The sequence below is a fragment of the Ictidomys tridecemlineatus genome, chromosome 3 (genome assembly GCF_052094955.1).
Source record: "Ictidomys tridecemlineatus isolate mIctTri1 chromosome 3, mIctTri1.hap1, whole genome shotgun sequence".
Lineage (NCBI taxonomy): Eukaryota > Metazoa > Chordata > Mammalia > Rodentia > Sciuridae > Ictidomys > Ictidomys tridecemlineatus.
The window spans coordinates 202178084-202202777 of NC_135479.1; the positions used below are offsets into that span (position 1 = coordinate 202178084).

The 24694-nt window shown below is 38.3% G+C and overlaps 1 protein-coding gene across 2 annotated transcripts in view; it reads left to right on the plus strand.

Annotated features, from left to right (window-relative positions):
- The first annotated feature begins 13219 nt into the window (after window positions 1-13219).
- Window positions 13220-24694, plus strand: part of Map3k7cl (MAP3K7 C-terminal like) — a 39430-nt gene continuing 27955 nt past the window's right edge. For both annotated transcript variants that reach the window (XM_013357789.3, XM_040286971.2), the window contains exons 1-2: window positions 13220-13478; window positions 15143-15251. In XM_013357789.3, coding sequence (XP_013213243.1) covers window positions 15182-15251 — 70 coding nt within the window. In that variant the 5' untranslated portion in view covers window positions 13220-13478; window positions 15143-15181. The remainder of the gene's footprint in view (window positions 13479-15142; window positions 15252-24694) is intronic.

A 24694-nucleotide genomic window follows, 5' to 3' on the forward strand; every position in this document is an offset into this window, starting at 1 on the left:
TTTGAGATTCTATAATATCCAAAGGAGATAATCTTCTGACCCTCACTGGACTCTTTCTTTCCAGAAAAATGTCAGTTTCTATTTAGGGACTCTTCTAGGAAATCTTCTTCATTCTTAACTGGAGTGGTGATGGGCAGCTTTCCTTTTCTGATGGACTTAACCATGCTATTTTTGTATCTCATTTGAGAGGCTGGGCAGCCATTCATTTGTGGTTAATACTGTAATTCTTCAAATGTATTTTTAAGAAGAGGATGGAAATATCTGAAACTCCATTTTAGTTTGAATGCTATCACTGCTCAAGCACACCCAGAACTGTCAGCAAAAGGCTGTTTGTGACAGGCAACTCCTGTGCATCGAGCGTTGGTAAGCTAAAAAAAAAAAAAAAGAGAGAGAAATGGACAGGTGTCTTATTAGGCTGTTCTGTTAGTCATTTTAGTATCTGCACAGTAATTGACACTCCGCTTCTAAACAAGGACTGTGCATTTACATGCTTTCAGGAAGAAGCCCTGATGGGTGATTCTAATCCACTATTTTAGGATGTGATGGCTTAATTTGAAAAGTGTTTTGATGAACAAAACATGATCTCTTCCTTCCCACTTTTCTGCGTGGCCTCAGGTTTCACGCTATAATCAGGGACTGAATGGATTCTGCTTGGGGACCAAATATCTGATGACTAAGTGGGTTTGGCAGTAAAATTGGAGGTTGCGTTGGTAACTGGCTTCCAAAGGAAAAAGAAGAGGGATTATCTTCATTCTGTTCTTTTCTTGATGATTGCTGTAAAATGTATTTTTGGTTCATTACAAACCAGTTGACTCTTTACTGAATCAAAACCAGGGAAGGAACTCTAGGATAATTTTACTTTAAATTTAGGAGCTGGCTCCATCTCCAAAAATTAAAGAATGTGGAATTGTAGGAAATTTTAGAGAGCACTGATTTTAAATGTCTCTCTTCTAGAGGAGGAAACTGAGTTCCAGAGATACTACCTGACAATCTCAACCCAGCTCAATGGGTTAGAGACAACCAAGATGAAAGGACACTACAACAGTTAGATGCCATTTACGAGACTGGAGTCTTTTTTTCTAACCTTTGGTTAATGATGTACTGCTCAGTGGTGAATGGCTAAGGTGTGGCCCACTTCCCACTATACCCCATGCAATTTTACTTTTGTCCTTTCCTCTGCAAACATCAAATGTATCTCAGGTGATCAAATGGGAAAGTTTGACTTTAACCTTGACCAGACAGTCCCGCCACCACCAACAAAGTGCTCTCGAGTCAGTAGCTGCTCATTTGGATGCCCACGGCAACTCCCTCTGTCATTGGTATTTGTGACACTATTCAGGAATGGTGTCACATGTAAAGGTGATTGCACTCTTTGGGTAGCCTCTGTTGTCACTCCACCACCAACTTGGATTTCAGACTCACCACTTCTTTGCATCCACAAAACACATAACTCCAGAAGTGTTGGTAGAGAATGTGGCTTTTACTAAATGCTTCATGAGACCCTGGGAAGATCTCATCACGGACCACAGAGGAAAACTTAACCTGTCCATTTGGACATCCTCTTTTGACAATTCATGTTTTACCTCTTCTCTGCCTGGTACTCCTTCTTTACTACTCTCCCTCACACAGATTTTAAAACTGTCCCAGCTGCAGCCACATATATTTATAGAGGGAATATATGTCCCTCTATAAATCAATGGCTTGTGGTAAACAGAGAGCATGTATGTTCTTCGAACATGTTCTTATTGATGGTAGGGGTATCTCAATTCATTTGGCCAGACCTGTGACTTTTGGGATACTGATTCCTCACAAAGACGGATCTAAAGTTAAAAGGGCAATTTGGATCTGAGTATGAAATCATAGATATTGGCAAAGTAAACTGGTGTCTAGACTTTTCTCCTTGTGTCACTGCTTTCCCTATGAGGCACTTGTATCCTACACTCAACTTAGTCCCAGAAACACCAGCCTGGAAAATACCAACTCTTCACAAAATGCTTATTGAACTGTATTGAGAAATATATATCATAAAATTGTGACTTAAACCATGAGTGTAGCATATGTCATAATTCAGAAGCAAGCATATTATGTGAAAGGCCCCTACTCTTAAAAATAATATCCCACTGTTATGTGGGAAATTAGGTCTTTGGGGGAATACCCTTGAAGGGGTACTAGGGATCCAGTCTCTTCCTCTCTCTTTAAAAAAAATATGTTTAGCAGGGCATGGTGGTGTATGCCTGTAATCCCAATGACTTGGGGAGCTGAAGCGTGAGGATTGCAAGTTTGAGGCCAGTCTCAGCAATTTAGCGAGGCCCTAAGCAACTTAGTGGGACTCAAATAAAAAAAAAATAAAATGTCTCAAATAAAAAAAAATAAAATGAGATAGGGTTGTGGCTCAGTGGTTAAGCACCACTGGGTTAATTCCCAGTAGCAAAAAATAATAAATAAATAAATGAATATTTATCAGTGCATTATAGTTATACGTAATAGTGGGATTCATTTTGACATATCATACATGCATGGAATATAATTTGCTCCATTTTGGTCCCTATTATTTCCTCTTTTCTTCCCCTCTTCCCTCCCCCATTTGCTTTTCTCTACTCTCCTGGTCTTCTGTCTATTTATTTGTTATTTTTTAAATTTGTGCTTTTTTTTAAAGGTCAAATTCACTGTACTATATTCACTTATGTACATAACATAATTTGGTCGATTTCATTCCACAGTCCCTCCCTTTTCCTGTCCCTTCTCCTCTAGCTCGTTCCCCTTCCTCTACTCCACTGACCTCCTTTCTATTTTCAAGAGATTCTCCCTCACCCCCATGTTTTATTCCTTACTTTGCTCTAGCTTCTACATATGAAAGAGAACATTGGACTCCTGATATTCTTAGTCTTTGACTTATTTCACTTAGCAGGATGTTCCTCAATGCCATCCAATTACTGACAAACGCCACAATTTTATTCTTTTTATGGTTAAGTAAATCTCCATTGTGTATATATATATACCACATTTGCTTAACCCATTCATCTGTTGACAGGCACCAGGGATAATTCCATAACTTGCTTGTTGTGAATTATGCTGCTATAAACATTGATGTGCCTGTATCACTATGGTATGCTGATTTTAGTTTTTTTGGACAAATACCTTGAAGTGGGATAGCTGGGTCATATGATAGTTCTTTTATTATTCTATTGAGGAATCTCCATACTGTTTTCCAAAGTGGTTGTATTAATTTGCTGTCTCACCAACAATATTTGAGTATGAGTATACCTTTCCTCCCATAGCCTGGCTAGCATTTATTATTATTATTATTTATATTCTTGATGTTTGACATTCTGATTGGAATGAGATGGAATCTCAATATAATTTTGTTGTTGTTTTTGCTTTGAATTTCCACAATTGACAGAGATTTGAACTTTTTATTATATGTCCATTGGCCATTTGTATTTTTTCTAGTTCTAGGAAGAATGTTGTTAATTTGATTGGGATAGATAGCATTGAATCTGTATATTGCTTTTGGTTGTATGGCCATTTTATCCACATTAATTTCGCCTATCCCAAAATATGGGAGGTCTTTCTAAGTTCTTCCATTTTTTTTCTTCATTTTTCTATAATTTTCATTGTAGATATGTTTTAGTCAGTTTTTTTGCCACTATAACTTAAGGACCTGATCAGAACAATTGTAGAGGAGGAAAAGTTTATTTGAGGGTTCACAGTTTCAGAGGTCTCAGTCCATAGAATTTAGCACCATGTCTTGGGGCTCTAGGTGAGGCAGAACATCATGGCAGAAGAGTGTGGCAGAGGGAAGCTGCTATCATGATGATCAGCAAGCAGGGAGAGAGACTCCACTCAACAGATACAAAATATATATCCCAAAGCCATGCCCCCAGTTCCCACCTTCTCCAGACACCCCTACCTGCCTTCAGTTACCACTTAGTTATCCCCTATCAGGAGGTTAATTCACTGATTGGTATAAGACTCTCACAACCAATCATTTCTTCTCTAAACCCTATTGTATTATCTCACATGTGAGCTTTTGAGGGACGACACTTCACATCAAAACCATAATATTCCACCCCTGGCCCCTAAAAGCTCACAACTATCTCACAATATTTTTTTTTGTCCATTTCCAAGAGTCCCTATAATTTGAACAGTTCTGAGATTGCTCAAAGTTCAAGTCCAAAGTTTTCTCTCAGCCTCAAGGCAATATCACGTTGTGAGCTCCTATAAAATTAAAAGCAATTTACAAGTATCCAATATCTACAGGTACAGAGTAAACATTTCCATTCACAAAAATAGGGGCATAGAAAAAAGGGATGGGACCAAAGCAAGACTAAAATCCAGCTGGGGAAACAAGAGCTGTCGTTCTGTGTTTGGCATCTGGAGCACGTAGCATGATGTCCTATCCAAAGGGCTTGTGTAGCTCCAACCCTAAGGCCTTGTTGGTTGCAGTCTAAGTGGCCTTTCTGTTGGCTTGTCTCTGCTCAATTCCTGCAGCTTTCCTAGAATGATGTCCCACGTTACTGACATTTCTTAATTTTGGGTGTCTCCACTGCAATTTCAACTTCCTCCTCAAATCTCCACACCTTCCCTTCTCAGGAAGTGCCCACAGGGACTCCAACCCTGGCTTCCAAGGCTTTCCTTTGAAATCTTGGTGTAAGCCTCCATGATCCCCTAACTCCAGCAGCCTGCATTCCTGCAGAACCAAGTACCACATGGTTGATACCAAGGTCTGCCACCATTTTGAGCAGTTCTCAAGCTTCCATGGACCCTGCAGCAGCCTCTAAGTGAGCATATTGAAAAAACTTCCTAGGTCCTCTTGAGCAAGAAAGGTTCCCCACTTGTCTCTTTTCAAGAGAATTTTCACTTTTACTTCCTTGAGCATGGGATGAATGTGGTCTTGCCGGCTCCTGAGATGCCCCCAAACTTTCTTTCTTGTTAACTTTGGCTAAATCTTTAGGATTAGTGGCAGTAATGTCTTTAACAACTGCAACTTCCTTAGACGCAGTTTTACTCCTACCTTTCAAATCCAAGTGTTTCAAATATTTTTTCTCTGCTTTCTGTTCCTGAATATCACAATAAACTTGGCTAAAAGCTGCCAGCAATATCCATGTCACCACCTGAATGCTATGCTGCCTGGACATTTCTTCCACCAGATTAAGAAGCCCATCACTTTTAAAATCAGCCTCACAGAAAGTCTCAGGACACAGGAAAAATACAGATAAATTCTCAGCCAGAACATAACAGGAATGGCCTCTACACCAAATTCTAATACAGTCCTACTTTTCTAAACCTCTTGAAAACTTTCTTCACTGTCCACGGTCCTATTGGCATTCTGGTCTTCTGAGCACCCCCCAGAATTGGCCATTAAGCTCCACTTACAACAATCTGAAGGATTTCCAGCTTGTAATGCTAAGCATCTCAAAATTCCTCCCACCAATTCCAAAATGCACCAAAAACTTCTGAACCACCTGGTTAGGTTAGTCACAGCAACAACTTCACTTCTCAGTACCAATTTCTGTTTTAGTCCGATATTTTTGCTGCTGTGACTTAAGGATCAGGTCCTTAAGAACAATTGTATAGGATAAAAGGTTTATTTGAGGGCTCATGGTTTCAGAGGTCTCAATCCATAGAAGTCTGGCACCATTCCTTGGGGTTCCAGGTGAGGCTGAACATCATGGCAGAAGAGTGTGGCAGAGGGAAGCAGCGCACATGATGATCAGTAAGCAGAGAGACAGGTCTCCCCTTGCCAGGGACAAATATATACCCCAAAGCATGTCCCCAATTCCCACCTCCTCCAGCCACATTCTATCTGCCTTCAGTTACCACTAAGTTAACCCCTATCAAGGGATTAATTCACTGATTGGGTTAAGACTCTCAATATCAATAATTTCTCCTCTGAACATTCTTGCATTGTCTCACATGAGATCTTTTGGGGAACATCTCACATCAAAACCATAACTAGAGATCTTTTACCTCCTTAGTTATATTAATTTGCAAGCATATGTACATTTTTAGGTTATTGTGAATGGGGTGTTTTTTCTCATTTCTTTATCAGTAAAATCATTATTAGAATATAGGAAAGTTATTGATTTAGAAATGTTGATCTTGTGTTCTGTTACTTTGCTGAATTTACTTACTAGCTCTCGTAGACTCCTGGTAGAGTATTTTGGATCTCCTAGGTATAGGATCATATATCATTAGCAAACAGGGATAGTTTGACTTCTTTTCCTATTTGTATCCCTTTGATTTCCTTCTCTTGCCTGATTGCTCTGGCTAGAATTTCTAAGACTATATTGAATAGAAATGGTGTGAGTGGGCATCCTTGTCTTGTTCCTGATTTTAGAGGAAACACTTTTAGTTTTTCTCCATTCAGTATGATTTTTTGGTTTTGGTTTTGTCCTAAATAGCCTTTATAATGTTGAAGTAAGTTCCTTCTATGCTTAGTTTCTCCAACAGTTTTAACATGAATGGATGCTATAGTAAGTCAAAGGCCACTTCTTCATCTATTGAGATGTTCATATGATTTTTGTCCTTAATTCTATTTATGTTGTGAATTATAATTTGTGTGTATTGAACCAACCTTGCATTCTTGGATTAAACTCACGTGATTACGGTGTATTATCTTCTTGATGTGTTTTTAAATGTGGATTCCTAGTATTTTTTAATTTTTATTTTTTTAATATTTATTTTTTTAGGTGGTGTTTGACACAATGCCTTTATTTTATTTATATGTGATACTGAGGATCAAACCCAGGACCTCGCACATGCTAGGCAATGACTCTACCACTGAGCTACACTCTCAGCCCTAGTATTATTTTTTTAAAGGATTTTTGCATCTGTGTTCATCAGGGATGTTGGTCTGTAGTCTTCTTTCCTTGATGTGTCTTTGGTTTTGGTATTAGGGTTATACTGATTTCGTATAATGAATTTGGGAGTGTTTCCTTCATTTTTATTTCATGGAATAATTTGCAGAAGATTGGTATTAGTTATTCTTTAAAGGTCTGGAAGAACTTGGTTGAGAATCCATCTGGCTCTGGGCTTTTCTTTATTGGAAGGCTTTTAACTATTGCTTCAATCTAGTTGCTTTTTTATTAGTCTTTATTATTTTTTTTTTTTTTTGAACTGGGGATTGAACTCAAGGGCACTCAACTACTGAGTTTTATTTAGAGTCAGGGTCTCACTGAGTTGCTTAGTGCCTCACCATTGCTGAGGCTGGCTTTGAACTTGTGATCCTCTTGAGCCACTGGGATTACAGACACGCGCCACCACGCCCAGCTGTCGTTAGGTTTTCTATATCTTCAAGATTCAATTTTAGTAGGTTGTATATGTCTAGAAATTTGTCAATATTTCCTAGATTTTCCTGTTTAATAGAGTATAAATTTTCAAAATATTTCCTAATGATTCTTTGGATTTCAGAAGTGTCTTTGGTAATATCTTCTTTTTCATTTCTAATTTTATTGATTTGGTTGTTCTCTCCTTTCTTTTGGTTAATTTGACTAAGGGTTTATCACTCGTGTTTATCTTTTCAATGAACCATCTTTGTCTTGTTACTCAGAATATGACATTCTAATTAGGATCCCATTCTTGTGGTTATACATGGTGTAGAATTTCACTGGTCATGTATTTATATATTAACATAGGAAAGTTTTGTCTGATTCATTCTATTGTCTTTCCTCTTCCCTCCTCTTTACCTTCCCTCATTCCCCTCTGTCTAATCCCAGGAACTTCTAGTCTTCCCTCCCTTCCCCCCTTACTATATGTCAGAGCAACATTTGGCCTTTGGATTTTGGGGATCAGCTTATTTCAGTTAGCATGATAGTCTTCAAATTCATATATTTATTGGCGAATGCCATAATTTTATTCTTCTTTATGGCTGGGTAATATTCCATTGTGTGTGTAAATATACCATATTTTTTCAATCCATTCATCTGTTAAAAAGCATCAAGTTTGGGCTAGGGATGTGGCTCAAGCGGTAGCGCCCTCGCCTGGCATGAGTGTGGCCCAGGTTCGATCCTCAGCACCACATACAAACAAAGATGTTGTGTCTGCCGAAAACTAAAAAAAAAAAAAAAAAAAAAAAAAAAAAAATTAAAATTCTCTCTCTCTCAAAAAAAAAAAAAAAAAAGACATAAAGTTTGGTTCCATAGCTTAGATATTGTGAATTGAGCTGATGTAAACATTGATGTGGCTGTGTCACTGTAGTAAGCTGATTTTAAATCCTTTGGGTATATGCCCAGGAGTGGGATAATTGGGTCAAATGGTGGTTTCATTCCAAGTTTTCTGAGGAAGCACCATACTGCTTTCCAGAGTGATTGCACCAATTTGTCACAGAGATTTTGGCATGTTTTATTTTGTTTCTCAGAATTTTTTTTATTTCTTCAAATCTTCTATAAACTTATTGAAAAGGGTATTATTTAATCTCCACATTTTAAAATGTTTTCTGTTTTTATCTTGTTATTTATTTCTAATTTCATTCCATTGCAATCTTCTAGGATACAAGAAGTCCCCCACCCCTTCTCTCTCTGTAATTTCTAAGACTTGCTTTGTGACCTAAAATATGATCTATTTTAGAGAAGGTTCTGGGGGCATCTGGGAAAAAGGTGAATTCAGTTGTTGGTGGGTATATGTTCTGTAGATGTCTCTTAGGCCCAGTTGATTCATAGCAATTTTTTTTTAGTTCTAAGAGTCTCTACTAAGTTTGTGTCTGAATGACCTATCTATTGATGAGATAGGTATATTGAAATTACTCAGTATTTAGGTTTATCTGATTCTTTATATTGAGTAGGGTTTGTTTTATGTGCATAGATGCACCAACATTATTGCACTGATGTGTAAGGCATAAATATTTGTTTATTTATTTTTAAGGGTTGATAATAATTTCTTTTCATTTTTGAGGCATAAATATTATGATCATTATATATAGTTGTTGGACGATTCCCTTAGCCAGATTGAAATGACCTTCTTTGTCTCTTCTGATTAATTTTGGCTTGAAGTCTACTTGGTCAGACACTGGAGCAGGTAATCTTCTTTGCTCTTGGTCTCCATTTGCACGATGGGTCTTTTTTCAATCCTTTCACCGTCAGCCTATGGGTGTCTTCTTCTGTAATGTGATCTCCTGCAAACAACATGATTTGATTCTGCTTTTTAATCCATTCTGCCAATCTATATATTTTGATTGCATTCAGTGTTATTATAGAGAGAGGATTTTTATTTCCTATCATTTTGATTTCTTTCTGATATTTAATTAAGATTTACTTTTCCCTTGATTATTCTAATGAGATTATCCATATCTTCTTGGACATCTTCCAAGACTTGTCTCTCTTTTATCTTAATTTGCTTCCTGGCAGACATAAATTAAGCAGGCTTCTCCATCATATGCTCCTACCACGATGTACTGTGTTGCCACAGGCCCAAAGCAGTGGGTTCAAGTGACCATGGATTGAATCCATGAACCCAAATAAGCCTTTCCTCCTTTAAGTTGATTGATGAGTTTATTTAGGTATTTTTGTCACAGGAACAGAAGGCATATTAACAAAGTAAAAGCTTTTATTGCTAAAAAGAATCAAAACGTCATACATACTGGTACCACTCAGAAACATATTGTTAATCTGCAAATATTTTGATGTGCATATGAGTCCTTTCTGGATTGAATTAGTATAATTCCATTGCATTCTTAAAATACCATGTAGTTATTTTGGATTTCAGTGGTGGGAAGGGATTTTACTTGTGTTTTGGATTTGTTGATCTCTTGTAAGTGTTTGATAAAGAGTCAAGAAATACATCATTAGGGCTGGAGATAGAGTTCACATGCTTGCCTCACATTCACAGGGTCCTGGGTTCAATCCCCAGTACCCCTACCCCCCCAAAAAATACATCATTGCTACTAAAAGAACAGAAGAGTTGGTAAATATTAATTATATGATTGTGAAAACTTTGAGTTTGTATTGTCAGACTCGGAAAGAGTACATTTGGATGATTTTAGTTGTATTATTTTTTGTTTCCTTCTCATTGTCAAATGGTCCTTTAATGAAATGTTTTCCTTTGTCACATCTACCATACTTTTTTTGAGGTCATCTTTAATGTGATGAGGATGCAGCCATCAATGTTGTAGCCCACACACTGAGAACTCCCCAGGATAATTTTAATGATTCTGGACATTTCTCTGGGATAAAGAGCAGCTGCCTCTGTCAGGTGTTGTTGACAATGTCATAGAAGGAGATATTTTCAATGTGTTTCATATATAAATGTCCCTTTCTATCTCTGGATGATTTGGCAAGAGCTTTGATGATCAGGGCAGAAGAGAGAGGTGCTAGCTCATTCTGGCTCTTTCTATTCTGAACTGTCAGTTTCATTGGAAGCCACAGACTGCCTTGGCAATGTCAATGCCATCATCTGCTTTTCTGAAGGCAGACTCAGGGGACTGATTCGGAGCTTACTGGGATAAGATATCCACTTCCATATCTACTTGGCACACACAAGATGTGCAGTTTTGATTTCCTTGGGTTGCACTTAGGTGAAAAGATGACTGATGTTGGCTGAACCTGAATGCTGGACCATAGAAGAAAGTTATACCTTCATCTCCTCCAGCCAAAAGCTGGGAGTCAGATTTATTCTTAACTAAACATTCAGTTGAATGTTTAATCGAGTGTATCCTGGTTTGGTGGAAAGAGAATGAACTAAAAATTAGAAAACTGGCATCTGAGTCCTTTATTACAATGATTATTTGTCCTTGAGCTTGTTATTGAACTTTTCTGAATCTCAGTTTGCTCATCTGTCAAGGAGCTGTGACAATACTGACCACGATTATTCCATAGGATTGTCTGGAAGGTGAAAATAGCATAGTGGATAAACAATTCATTTGATAAATTACAATCCATTATGTAAGGTGATATTCCTAACCATAAAATAACCTTCAAGCAGTACTAATTATTCCTGGAAGAATAGGTTTTTGTGTGAATGTTCTGATTGTCTGAATCCATACAATTTTATAGCTATTTATATCATTTTTTTCTCTTTTCTTTTTTTATTGGTTGTTCAAAACGTGACATATCTCTTGACATATCATATTTCATACTTTAGATTCAAGTGGGTTATGAACTCCCATTTTTAATTTTCCATTCATTTGATCAAAGAAAAGAGATTTTGGTTTGGATCTAGAACGTCCTTCGATGGTTCATGTGTTGAAGGTTTGGCCTCCAATACAGCAATGTTCAGAAGTGGGTTTTTAGGGAGATAATGGGATCACGAGAGCTCTGGACTCATCCATGGATTAATCCACACTGTGTATTAGTAATTTTGAATATATCATTAGGTGGCAGGGCGTAGTTGGAAGTGATGTGCACTGGGGTGTGCACTGGAAGGGCTGATCTCGTCCCCAGATCTTTCTTGGCTTCTTGGCTCCCATGAACTGAGCCGCTTTCTTCCACCATGTTCTTCTGCCATAATGTTCTCCCCAAAGCAATGGAGCTGGTTGACCAAGGACTAAAACCTTAGAAACTGTGAGCCAAAATACAAATTCCCTCCTTATATGTTTGTGTCAGGTAATTTGGTCACAGCAATGAAAAGCTAACACATTTGTTAAGTCCTTTTATGTGTTACTTAATTTTTTTGAGTAGTTTTAGGTTATCAAAAAATGAGTGAAAAGTACAGAGTTCTTATGTATTTCCTCATCCTCCTCACTCCTAATTTCCCTATTACTAACTAGCATTTCACATTAATGTGATGCATTTGCTACAACTTATGGCCCAATGTTAATACATTATTATTACATAAGTACCGCAGTTTATACCAGGGTTTGTTCTTTGTGCTGTAGGTTCCATGGGTTTTGACAAATCTTTAATGACATGTATCTACCATCGCAGTGGATCATATGCAACTGTAGTTTAACTGCCTTAAAAATCTTTGGTATTTCACAGTTTATCCCTCCCTTCTCTCTTCCTGAACCTCTGACAACTACTGATCTTTTTATTATTTCCATAATTTTCATCTTTTCTGGAAGGTCATATAGACGGAGTCATACAATCTGTAGACTTTATAGCTCATTTCTTTTTATCCCTGAGTAATATTCCATTGTCCGAATGCTCCAGTGTGTATGTATACTGTCCTGCTGAAGGACATCTTGGTTGTTTCCCAGATTTGAGGATTGTGAATAAACCTTCTCTAAACATTTGTGTGTGGGTTTCTGTGTGGACATAAGTTTTCAGTTCATTTGGGTAAATACTGAGGAATGTCATTGCTGGATCGAGTCGTGGTAAGAGTTTGTTTAGTTTTGTAAGAAACTGTCAAATTGTTTTCTGAAAGTGGCTGTACCATTTGCATTCTCGCTATCAGAGAATGTAAGTTCTTATTATTTAACATCCTCACCAACTTTTGATGGTGTCACTGTTTGGGATTTTGGCTGTTGTCATAGTAGTGTTGCCAGTGATGTTTTAATTTGTGATTTTTCCAATGGTATATGAAGTTGTTCATCTTTTCATAAGTTTGCTTGTGATCTGTATGTCTTTTTTGGTAGAGCTGTCTGTTCAGATCTTTTGTCCACTTTTTTGATTGGGTTGTTTATTTTCCTATTGATGAATTGAAGATTTGTTTGTCTATTTTGGACATCAAAAACATGTGCTTTTTTTTTTCTTTGCAAAAATTCTTTTGCAAAGAATTTTTTTTCAGCCTCTGGCTTGTCTTTGCATTCTCTTAATATTATTTGTTTTAAATTATTTAACATTATGGTCCAACTATTTTTAAAAACTATTGGTTTCCAAGTTTACAGTTGTTAAAAAGTTTGAAAAATCCTCATGCTCCATTCCTATTTACCATTGACCCTTTTGCGGTTGGTGGCATTTGTACAATGGATCAAGTCATCAAGCCCAACATGGGCTCAACCTCAAACCTCACGTTCTTAACCAGGATCATCGCTGCTATCATCTGAGAGCTGGCCTGTGGCCTGTCCAAATTGGCTGGTCTGGCGGAGCTGATTGGAGCAGCGGACATTTTTGCTGACTAGAGTCATGCTATCTTTGCCAGTTTGCTGGAATAGACACAGACACCGATTGGGTCACGCTGAAGACATTCCTGTCTTGTGAAGCAAGTCTGTTTGTATTTTAGGTTTGCCAGGACTAATGAATTAAAACATTTGGACTCTCCACAACTTGCTGTTTATCAATGCCTCTGACAGGAGGAGGGTTTTCTTTTGCTCTTGCTTTTTCTAGAAACATGACAACATCCTGGCTGTTGGAGAGGCAAAGGAAAGGAGAGAGGGGTTGTGGAGGAAAGCGGAACAGGGAGGTCCCGTGGGACGCTGGGGTCTGGGACAGAGCAGGTAGCAGCGTGCAGCCCTGACAGCTGTCCCTGCTCCTCAGAGTGTCAGCGGCTGCTATGCAGCAGGTGCAACTGGGTGGCTCACTGAGTCTTCACTCCACAAAGGCAGCGACTGGCCAAGGCAGTGGCTGGTCCTGGATTACACAAGTGCAGACACTCAACTAAGTGAGGTAAGGCGACAGGTGTGAAAAGCGAACAAACTGCTCAGAGCACCAGCACCTTAACCAAAGCTTGGTCACAGTCTGCAGCCGAAAGCAGGACACAGTGTCCTGTTCCCCGAGACGGTGGGATGGAAAGGCAAGTTGGTTTAGGGGGTCTTGTGGTAGATGCTGTGTGGAACTCAGAATCCATCTCAGGCAGACAGATGTTTTCTGTTGTGCTGGGGAGGGGAGTTGTAATTAGCTGTGTTATCAGTTCCATTTCCTGTAGCTGGAAACTGTACTAGAGATCTCTTTACAAAATCCTGGAGGTAAATATCCATCTCTTGTGCTTTATTTCTTGCTGCAGGACTGCCCAAAAAGGAGTGCCGCTTTCTGCCCTTTGATAGTATGATAAGGCGGCTGGGGATTATACAATGTGCTATAGCAAGACTTTTTCTTTTAACTACAACTTTTGGGGATTTTGATGGTTTCTTTAAACTTGAGATAGTCTGTGCTATCAGACTATCAGGAACAGGTGGCTAGCAAAGTACTTGACTCTAAGCAGAAGAAACCACAGAGACATGTGTCAGAGTTAAGACAGAAGGAATCTTGAGCAAGAAAATGTAGCTTTATGTTGCCCTTTTATTCAATGCGTCAGGCCACTGTTTCTTTGTAGCTTAGAAGTATAATACATGGAGGGTAGGGTGCTTATTTGTGCATTGCTATCTGTGTTAAATGAATGGGCCCAATGTGATGCTAACTGGGTGATAGATAGATGCTGTTTTTTTTCTCCAAAGCTGTAATAGGTGTTTAATATAAGTACATTCTCTTTGCATATACTGGATGAGATGATTCCAAACACATGGATGTCTAACTACACATGCATATACACACTTACTTTGGACCTATATGTAATTGTAAAAACAAAATTCAGTGTTCCGAAATCTATTTTTAGATACAGAAAAGTTATGGGAAAGAGTCAAAAACCTTGCTTTGAGAAAATGTCCTGCTACAGCAATTCCCAGAATCTTGCTAGGATGGCTAAAGAGATATTTATATTTTGCCATTTTTAGAGACATTTTCCTTAAAAATATCATTCAGGTTTTTTAGTTTGCTGTCTACATGAGAAGGAGAGTAGAGGATTTAGGGGAAGCAGGACCAAAAATAGAAAAGTTAAATATAAATATCTAAATAACAAAGATATCATGTATTTATAACAATATCTTTCCTTAGTCTCTCTGAACACCAAATTATCAAATATTTCGTTTAAAGTGTATTTAGGCTAAATTCTCTTGTAGCACAGACATATTTATTTATTTAGAAACAGGGTCTCACTGAGTTGCTGAGTGCCTCCCTTTTTGCTGAGGCTGGCTTTGAACTCATGATCCTCCTGTCTCAGCCTCCTGAGCTGGGATTACAGGGTTGTGTCACCATGCCCAGCTATCATAGAACTTTTCAGTGTGAAGGAATACTTAAAAAGTGATGTAGGTAGAGATTTTTTTGCCACATTTCATTTGTTTTAGATGTATATTGCTAAAGTAATTTCTGTATAAGCCAGAAAACAAATTTAATGGAGCAAGTGGATACTTTTGAAATAGGAAAAGGACGTTTACCAACTCTCCCCTCTAATTTCCAAGGGCGTTCAGAGGCCTGATATTGGGTAAAGTGACAAGGGCTCTCTTTTGTCCTCACAGCTGGAAGACCCAGGAGAAGGCCGGGCCTCAGGTGCCCACATGATCAGCACAGCCAGGGTACCTGCCGATAAGCCAGTACGCATCGCCTTCAGCCTCAATGACGCCCCAGGTATGCTCTGCTGGGGGGGGGGTGTGCCTTCCTCATTCCCTCCTTTCCACCACCTCCTCTGATTCCACAAGGAGGCTTAAATTTGCACGTGTGCATGACTTAATGATGAGAAGAAGGTATATGGTGTTCCATCATGCAGTTAGGCTGTGGCTTCCAGAAATGGCTGGGGCAACGTCTTTCCCCACGTTGATGTGGTTGTCTTAGTTCATTTCTTTCTTTCTTTTTTTTTTTTTGTTCTTTCCCCTCTTTAGCTTTCTTTTAGAGTAAGATTCATGGAGATAAAAACCATTTCCTAAGGATAGCAGAGTGTGTCATTGTTAAAACTGCACGAGGAAATGTTGATTAAGAGCTGGCAGTTGGTTAGGTCATGTAAAAATATCACGGTCCCCGTTCCAGCAACATTTGTCCAAGCCGAAGTTTGAAGTGGTTTCTCACTGGTTTCTTGCTGGTGCTCCCACACTTCCGGCTAAACAAACAGACCTCAGCAGGAGTGATGAATGGGGCAGGTGAGGCGGGGCCTCTGGAAATAGTAAGGTCTGAGGTGAGGTTGCCATACTTAGAGGCCTTCGTCATGGCTCCCCTCAATGACCTCTTAACACACATATTGAATTGCACCACCTTTGAACAAGGGACCTCATGTGGTGGGAGGTCACAGTGGCGAGGAAAGGAAGGCTTGGCTCTTCTCCACTGGCATTGGCCATTGTTCTTATCTTAACACCACCTGCTAAAACACATGTTCAAACAGCATTACCGTTTAAACTAGGGGTCTTTTGAGGACTGATTCTCTCTCTCTTTCTCCCTGCAATACTATGTGAGTGTGATGCTTTAAAAATTAATGATTGACAAGGGACAGGATCTTTCCAAAATAATGTGAAGTAAGGAGCTGGGCTCTGTGAATTCTGATGTGACACAGTCAATGCATTCTTGGGGTTACTATACCAGGTGATTATGTAAGTGACACATCTACCCTGGAGTTTCCGGACCATGTGGTCTGCAATGGAGGACATATTGCAGAATGGGGAGGGGAATGCCTTGACTCTTTGTGATCTATTTTTCCAGAATTCTTCCCATGACTTGCTGTTGTATGATGTCCCCACTCTGGGGTAACTCTGTTAAACAATGGTGGAGAGGAACCCGCCCAGTAGGTGAATTAATCCAACCTAACACAGAAGTGACAGCTGCCATTAGTTGCACTTCTCTTTTATATTTGGATTCATTTTTATTATTTCCAATTCCTAAAAGAACCGGGTGATGAAGGTATGAACATTATTTATAGAAACGGAGGCTGAGACCTAGAGACCACTCTGTTCAAAAGTAATAGAATTCTAAACTCAGGTCCTTAGACTCACATGTCCAAATTCTTCATTATTCCCGGTTCCTTCTCTAATTGAAAGAAGAAAAACCCTTTCAGTTTTAAACACATTTCATAAATCCAAGATTTCAGGGAAAGTCAGTGTGTAAGTGAGTAGCTCTCAAGATAGATACACCCAAATTCATAACCCATAAAGGAAGGAACTGCATGGCTTCTTTCTTCTGCTCATGTCCTGTATGAAAAGAAGAAGCTCTGTCATAATGAATAGTCTTTCAAAGAAAATTTCAGAATATAAAACTTGCTTAAATCCCAATTGATGTTATTACATCATCATTTTGGACCAGAAAATAAATGCACTAATCAGAAGAGAGCCATATAAAGTGAATCTTGATATTTGGGCTGCATGAATGAAATCGTCTTGAAGTACAAAATGTAATTTATTTGCCATAGTCTTTGAACTCTTCTGGACCCTGATGGGGAGCTCTCATAATTTTCATCAATGAGTTCAAATTGCTTTGTTCCAATCTCTGTGTTTTCTTTTTAAACATCTCAGGAATGTACATTTTTTTTTTGCCATTACTCTATTTTTAATATAGTTGTATATAATGATGTAATTTGTTCTTTCATATTTGTGTATGCACATAATACAACAATAAAATCTGGCCAGCATCAATCTCTATTATTTTCCCCTTTTCCTTCCCTTCTCCCTCCTTGCTGTCCCTTTCCTCTAGTTTACTGATCTCCCTTTGATTTTCTTGAGATCTGCCTCCTTCACCTTTCTTTTCCTTTTACTTCTCTAGTTTCCACATAAGAGAGAAAATGACCCCTGACCTTCTGAGTTTGGCTTATTTCGCTTAATGTAATGTCTACGAGTTCCATCCATTTTCCTGCAAATGATACAATTTCATTTTTCTTTATGACTGAATAAAACTTCCTTATGTATATATTCCATATTTCTTTATCTAAGAATGCTCACTTTTAAGATTCATGTTTTTTAATAGGTAGTTTCAAAAAGGGGTTATAATTATTGTAAGTAATGCCTATCCTTGAGCCTCATAAAAACATGTGTATGAAGGCTTATGATGAACATGGCAAAATTAACTTTTTATCTTATGATTAATATGTCTCCTTATCTCTAGGAAGGGCACCTACAGAGAAAATCTAAGGCAGGAGCTGGGGCTCAGTATTTCTCAACTCTGGCCCGACTAAAGTGTTTATCTGAGAGCTGAATGTTTTCTCTGATATGCAGATACTAATTCACAATAAGGGACTATGGAAGAATAAAAGTACTCTGGATTAGGCAGAGAGGAGGGGTATGAGGGTAAAAAGAACAGTAGAATGAATTGGATATTATTACTCTATATACATATATGATTACACAACCTGTGTAATTCTACATCATGTGCAACCAGAAGAATAAGAAGTTATACTCCATTTATGATGCTGTGTCAAAGTGCATTCTACTGTCATGTATGACTAATTAGAACAAAAAAAAATGTTTAAAAATGCATGTTCAAAGGTCTTGTATATTCCAATTCAGGAGATTCATTACTTCTTTACAAAGAAAAAGAAATGTTTCCTCCTGTGTTTATGCATGCCATAAATGCAAGATTTCAAAGACTAGTCAGGGCCAGAACTCTGAACTTTTCCATGCACATAAGTTGTGAGTGTACAAAAAGATGCTTTGCAGATATTTGGGGACACTCCCTTCAAATTCTTGAATAAGGAGCATGTAGGGTGTCACATAGACACTTGCTGTCGTGCAAGCTGTGCGTGCCTTTTGAATTCCAGTGCTTGTGGCTTTCAGACCACACGTTTAGGGGAAAAACATCCAAGAGCTTAGTAGTAAATGGGAAGCTAAGGTGAATTTTGGAGGTAATTCCTTATTGTTGAATTTATTTATTGATGAATAAACAGAGTTCAAGAAAAAGGAGACATCTTTGCTTATAAATATTGAGATGTTTTTATCTTATGAACCTGACCTTTCTAGTCATTTTAGGTCTTTTTGTTGTTGTTGTTTTGCATGTATTCCTGAGATGATTTATTATAGAAGTTAAAGACATAGGGCTTTGGAGTTGGAGATTCATAATTTCTAGACCATCTCCATTGTTATTTGTGTGATCTTGGATTCAAATTTGCTGGGATTCAGTTTTCCATAATATGTTTATAATAGTAACAGGATTATTGTAAGAATGAAATGATGATACCATATAGGTTAAATATTTAGCAAATTACTTGATGCAAATTAAGCATTCAACTCTTCCTCATAATTGTGGTAATTGATTTTGTAGTGTTAAGGCAAATGTAAACTAATAAGTAATTGTAGATCCCACCTACATCTCATACTTGACATCAGGGTAGCTCCCCCACCCCAAGCCCAGGGGTGCTTAACCACAACCCCAGCCCTTTCTGTGTTTTATTTTTGAGTCAGGGTCTTGCCAAGTTGCTTAGGGCCTTGCTAAGCTGCTGAGGCTAGCTTTGAACTTGGGATCCTCCTGCCTCACCTCCTGAGCCACTGGGATTACACGCATGGCTCAAGGTAGATTTTATGGTGCAAATGGGCTGTAGTTATTTAGGGACTAGTTATCTTGTTGTTGGATTGTGAGTGTCCTACTCCTTCTCTGATCATTAAGTGACCTTTATTTAGTTTCTGTGTTTCCAACACGCTGCCAAAGGTGATGGGATGCACAAAGAAGGGTACAGCATGATCCCTCTCATAAGCTTTATAAGGCAAAGATATTTGGAAAAAAAGTCCATGTTGGCAACGGCTTCTTGGAAAATGTAATAACCAAACCTGACTTAAAGGCAAGTAAGTTATAGAAAGGCAATGCAGGAAAGGAGTCATTTCTGGATTCCAGGTATAAAAAAAAGGGGGTACATATCTTCTCCAAATAGAAAACATGAACCAAATCTAAAAGTCAAGAAGAGCATGGTATATTCAGAAAATAACGATAGTGAATAGTCATTGGAGTAGAAGTCTGAACTGTAGAATAATATCATGCTTCTTACCTAGTCCTGTCTTGAGCCAGGCAATGTGCTGTAGGCTTATGGGGAAAATTATTTAGATAGCAATAGACTGGAATTACTGAGCAACAGACTAAAGTTAATGAAAGTACAGCAAAAGAGTTTCTACTTGACCAGAAACAAGTGCATTTCAAAAGTCCCTAAGCAAAAGACTAAGATGATGATAATGGTAAAAATTTGGTGGAATAGGTCAGGATGTGGAGAGATGAGAGAATGGAAGAGGCCTTGTATAATGGTACAGAGAGACAAGTGATGAGAATCTGGATTTAAGAATGGAACAGGGGGACTGAATTCATAGTATGTTTTGAAGAAAGTGTTGACAGAACTGGGTGATGGACAGACTGCCCTTGGTGGATGAGTGTTAGTTGGTCATTGTTCATTGAAAGCAGAACAAGCCACAGACTTCAAATAGACCATGGAATTCCAGGAGTTTAAATAAAGGAAGCAAGGTTTGGTGTAAAAATTAAAAAAAAAATCTATCTATCATCTATTTTATGATCTTACCATCAGAGCCCTTCATGAAAAGATACTTAGCTAATTGTAATTCCTGGAAACAGAGATGCCAGTCTTTAATAAGAAAGTGAAAAGATCCTTATTACTTCTGAATGAGAAATCCCAAAGAGTTAACTTTCTAATGTACATTCTTTATGGAGTTAATTTTCTCAATAAAAATATGCAGAAGAGAAGTATGAATCCTACCTCTTGGGTTATTAGAGAATCATGGGCTCTTCTCCAATTAAGAAATTCTAGAGCTGCCCATCCAGACGTTAGGATTTCATGTTAATTACTTGAGAATTTTCTTTTTCTCCAGCTGAGCTAAAGTCTGGCACACTCGCATGTAAAATTAGACTTTGGAGCATTCTTTCTTTTTTGTTTTCAGTTTTTATTTAGAAAGAGTCAAGGACACCAGTTTCAGCCCAAGCTGATAGCTGCTAACATTTTTGTTTTTAAAAAATTCTTTCAAGCATTAGAATTTTTCATGTCTGGGCACAAATTAATCATCATATGTCATTTAGTTAAAAAAAATTCAGGACCCATTTCTTTGGTATCTTTTTAAGACAATATAATTTTCTCTGTAAATATGGGGATGGAAGTAAGAATTTTGTGGAGTAGCTGAAATACTCACCTTGAACGTAATTTAACAAGTTGGGAATGGTGTGGTTGTTTTTTGTGTACATGTGTGAAACTGGCTCTCAGTAAAACTGAGGGTCATTGTCCCCTTTCTTCAACTTTCCCTAACTTGGTATGATTTTCCCTACCCTTAGAGCTCAAATACTTCTGTTACTCTCTTCTCTCCAGATTCTTAATCCTTCTTCTTTGGAAAGACTCTGAAGAACCTCCGCTACACTTAAACTATAAGTAAATATTGAGGTTTACCTTTTTATCTCTCTCCATGTTTTGTTCTTTCTTTGTTTTTCATACCCATTCAGTAGGAAGTTAAATGATAAATCCCACTAGATACCAGGCAACTTGATAAGGATGGCATTAAGAGAAGTCAGGAGTTATGACAGACGTTTTGAATTCTCTCAATTCATCTGTGCCAGCCTGAGTCTGTGTTTAAAGCTGCCCCAGAACCTGGTGACCAAATTCAGAAGAAAGTTCCTCAAGGCTGGGTGAGAGGGGGTTTCTCCTACATTTGCATCCTGCAGGGGGCACAAAGTTGGGAAACACACTAGAAGTTTATTGAAAACTTACAAAATCGGTAGTACAATGTGGCTATTTGGAGATCATTATTATTAATGAAGATTCTTTGGGACTTACTGGTTTGTGTCTGTTGCTTAAGGTTGTAAAGAAAGGCCAGAAAGAGAGTGTTGATTGAGCACCAGGTGCTTTTACTTGTGTCATCTCCTCAATTTAATCCTGGCAACAACCCCGAAGGAAGGTGTTGTCATGTGCATTTAATAAATGTGCAAATGTTGGCTAGGGGGATTAAGTAATCTCGAATCAAGTAGTCAATAAATAGTACTAGGATTTCAAAGCCAGGCCCTCGGGCTACTTTTACTTCCTACCCATATAGTAAGAAAAGCCTGTGTGTCCCTGACAGCAGATAACTCTCCTGTGGTCCCGGGTGATGATGAAGAAAGGTTGCTTCTCGTATGCTGCTGTAGGAAAGAGGAAAAAGAGAGGTAAAATTTTACTTAGTAGTGTGATGCACAACACATATACAGTCATCCCGAGGTTTCTGACAACACTGGTTCCAGGCCCCCTTGTTGATGCTCAAGTCCTTCATGTAAAATGATGTAACATTTGCACATAATCTATGTACATCCACCTGAATACCATAAATCATTTTTAGAGAACTGATAATATCTAACACAATGTCAATGCTATATAAACAGCTGTTATACTGTATTGATTAGAGAGTAATGACCAGAAAAATAGTCTCTACACATTCAGTAGAGATGTAATATATTTTTCTCCAATATTTTTGATCCATAATTGGTTGAATCTATAGATGTGGAACCTATGAATGCAGAGGGCTGACTCTATGTCCAAGAGTCTTTCTTTTTTTTTTTAATATTTATTTTTTGTAGTTGTAGTTGGACACAATAACTTTATTTTATTTATTTATTTTTATGTGGTGCTGAGGATCGAAACCAGGGCCTTGCACGTGCAAGGCGAGTGCTCTACCACTGAGCCACAACCCCAGCTCCCAAGAGTCTCTTCTTGAAGCAAATGTTTTTGAAGGAGTATAAGCTAAGTCAGTCAAAATATTCTGATAAGAGGCTGAAATAACGAGATTCATAAATGATAGCTACAATAATAGTGAATAGGTGAATGTTTCTAAGAAATATAAAATGTGTTCTTCAACTCAATCATGTCTTCCATTGTAGAAAAATGTCTTTGAGTCCACTGATGCATGGTCTTGCTTGACTGATCATTTTAAGTACTGGTTAGGGTAACATGGTGTCTATTAATGGTAAAGAATTGATAATTTCCTGGGAGGGTTCATACCAAATCTCTACTTCTATCCATCTCTCTTTTCACATCCATATCCATCTCTATACCTATATTTTTTTCATTTTGTGGCCCTGAAAGTCCAATGTACATTAAAGAATTCATATCTCTAATATTTAATCAGTAGAAAGCAAAGTTTTAAAAAGCTTTTGATGTGGCTCAAAACTGTGTGATGATCTATCAAGAACATAGGTATCTAAAAAAAGTTTTAGAAGTTTTTTGATGTATTAGAAATGTGTGTTGACAGCTGTCTATCACTTTTTTATTTCCAAAAATAAAATATCAATCTCAGTTTGGATTTGGAATAAAAGTACTCAAGGCCTTTTATGTATTAGTTAAATTTTTTACAATGTTTTCTAAAGACAGTGTTTGCTTTGAAAGGGAAATAACTTTTCAACTTCTGATTTAGATGAAAAGAGTAAATCCATAACTCCCAAGGTAATGGCTGTACCAGGGAAATCTCCAGCTGTCAAGAGAGAAGTAAGTAGAGTCAGAGGTCTTGACCAAGGTGTTCTTTTCATACTATTCAGATGATAAAGAGTAACACTCCCAAATACTACCTCCACAAACACATATACATGGACACTCAACTGCGTTAATTCCACATTACCTTTGGTTGGATTTATGGTGCAAGGAATGGAAAATAAACTTCACGGAGCATCCATTATTATTACTGATTATTTCCTAGGTGCCAGGCTTCAGGCTAAGTGATTGACATCAATAACAAGTTTCTGAGATAAGTTAAATACTCTGCCTATTTTTCAGAGGACAAAATTGCCTCAAAGAAATTATGTTGACAATTCACATTCACCAATTAAAAAGTGACCCACTCGAAATACTGTCCTACTTACTGAATGTTGTTCCTGTTGACTGTCTCTTTAGTGGTTGGGAGCTTCACGGGCAGACACTTCCCAGGATTAGCCTCAGAACCCCATTTATCTGCCTTTAAATCAACAGTTTGTCCCTGGTGCCCTGCAGGGCAGTCTCTAGAAGAGCAGGACTCAGAGGTCATTCTGCAGGCAGGACCAGTTACATACTTTGTGGGGCTCAGAGCAAGATGAAAATGCAGGGCTCCTCACTCAAAAATTACAAAAATTCAAGACATTATAACAGAGCATTAAAGCAAGCATGGGGTCCCTTGTGGGCAAAGTGGTCTGTGTAATTGCCGGTCATGTGTGCATGAAGCTGGCTCTGACTGCAGGAAATAGAGGCATCTTCAGAGGATCCTCTTGCATTCTAGTTGGGGAGTAGAGTGGGCAGGGGTCTGTCTTCTGGGCATGGCTTCTCCCTCTCCCGGTACAGTCTCTTCTGTGTATCAACCTAAACTGGAATTTCCCAATGGAGACCCCAATTACGTCTATGCTGATGAGCACAGTGGGAGGGGGAGATAACCAATCCCAAAGTTAAATCAAGATATTGTCCAATCAAGATATTGTTTAGAACAGTGCTTCTCAAACACTGGTTGCAGACCAAGTCAGACTTTGATGAGGTTTTCTTCTCTCCTAAAACAAAAAGAAAAAGGGCATGACAGTGAGGTTGTTTTAGGGTATGTTTGCTCATGTTCACAATCAATTTATCCAGAACGGATGCTCCTTTATTCCAAGATTCTTATGATCTGGGCATTAAAATGTTCTCTCTCATAAAGAGATGTTAGGGATGTACAGTAATTGTTTTTGAATCATCTTCCCTCGCTAAATACAAAGTTGGATGCTCCGAGGCATGATTCCAGATACTGGGGGATAATTTTCAGGGGTTCATGAAATACAAGCCTGGGAATCCATGGGCCAGAAAGTGAAGAAAAGCAGAGTAGCAGGTTAAAAAGAATCCTGGGAGGGGGAGATACCCCTTCATCTCACATGGCCACCAATCATGAAGTCTTGGGGGGCTCCTTTCCCTTTGGGTCTTTGTCCTTAGCTTTGCTTTGAGAGGACTGGGCCAGAGGATTGCTTGCTTCCTCTGGGCTTCTGCATCCTCTAATAACTCAGATGGCATGGCAGTGAGGATTTGGATCACAGAGTCAGTGTGTCCTCTTTATCCATTCCATGGAGAAACAAAGAGAAGACAGTTTAAAGGAATCTGAAGACAGAATCACCACGGAAGCAACCCAACAGCTGCTTGGTAGATGCTGAGACGAGCCCATCGTAGAATG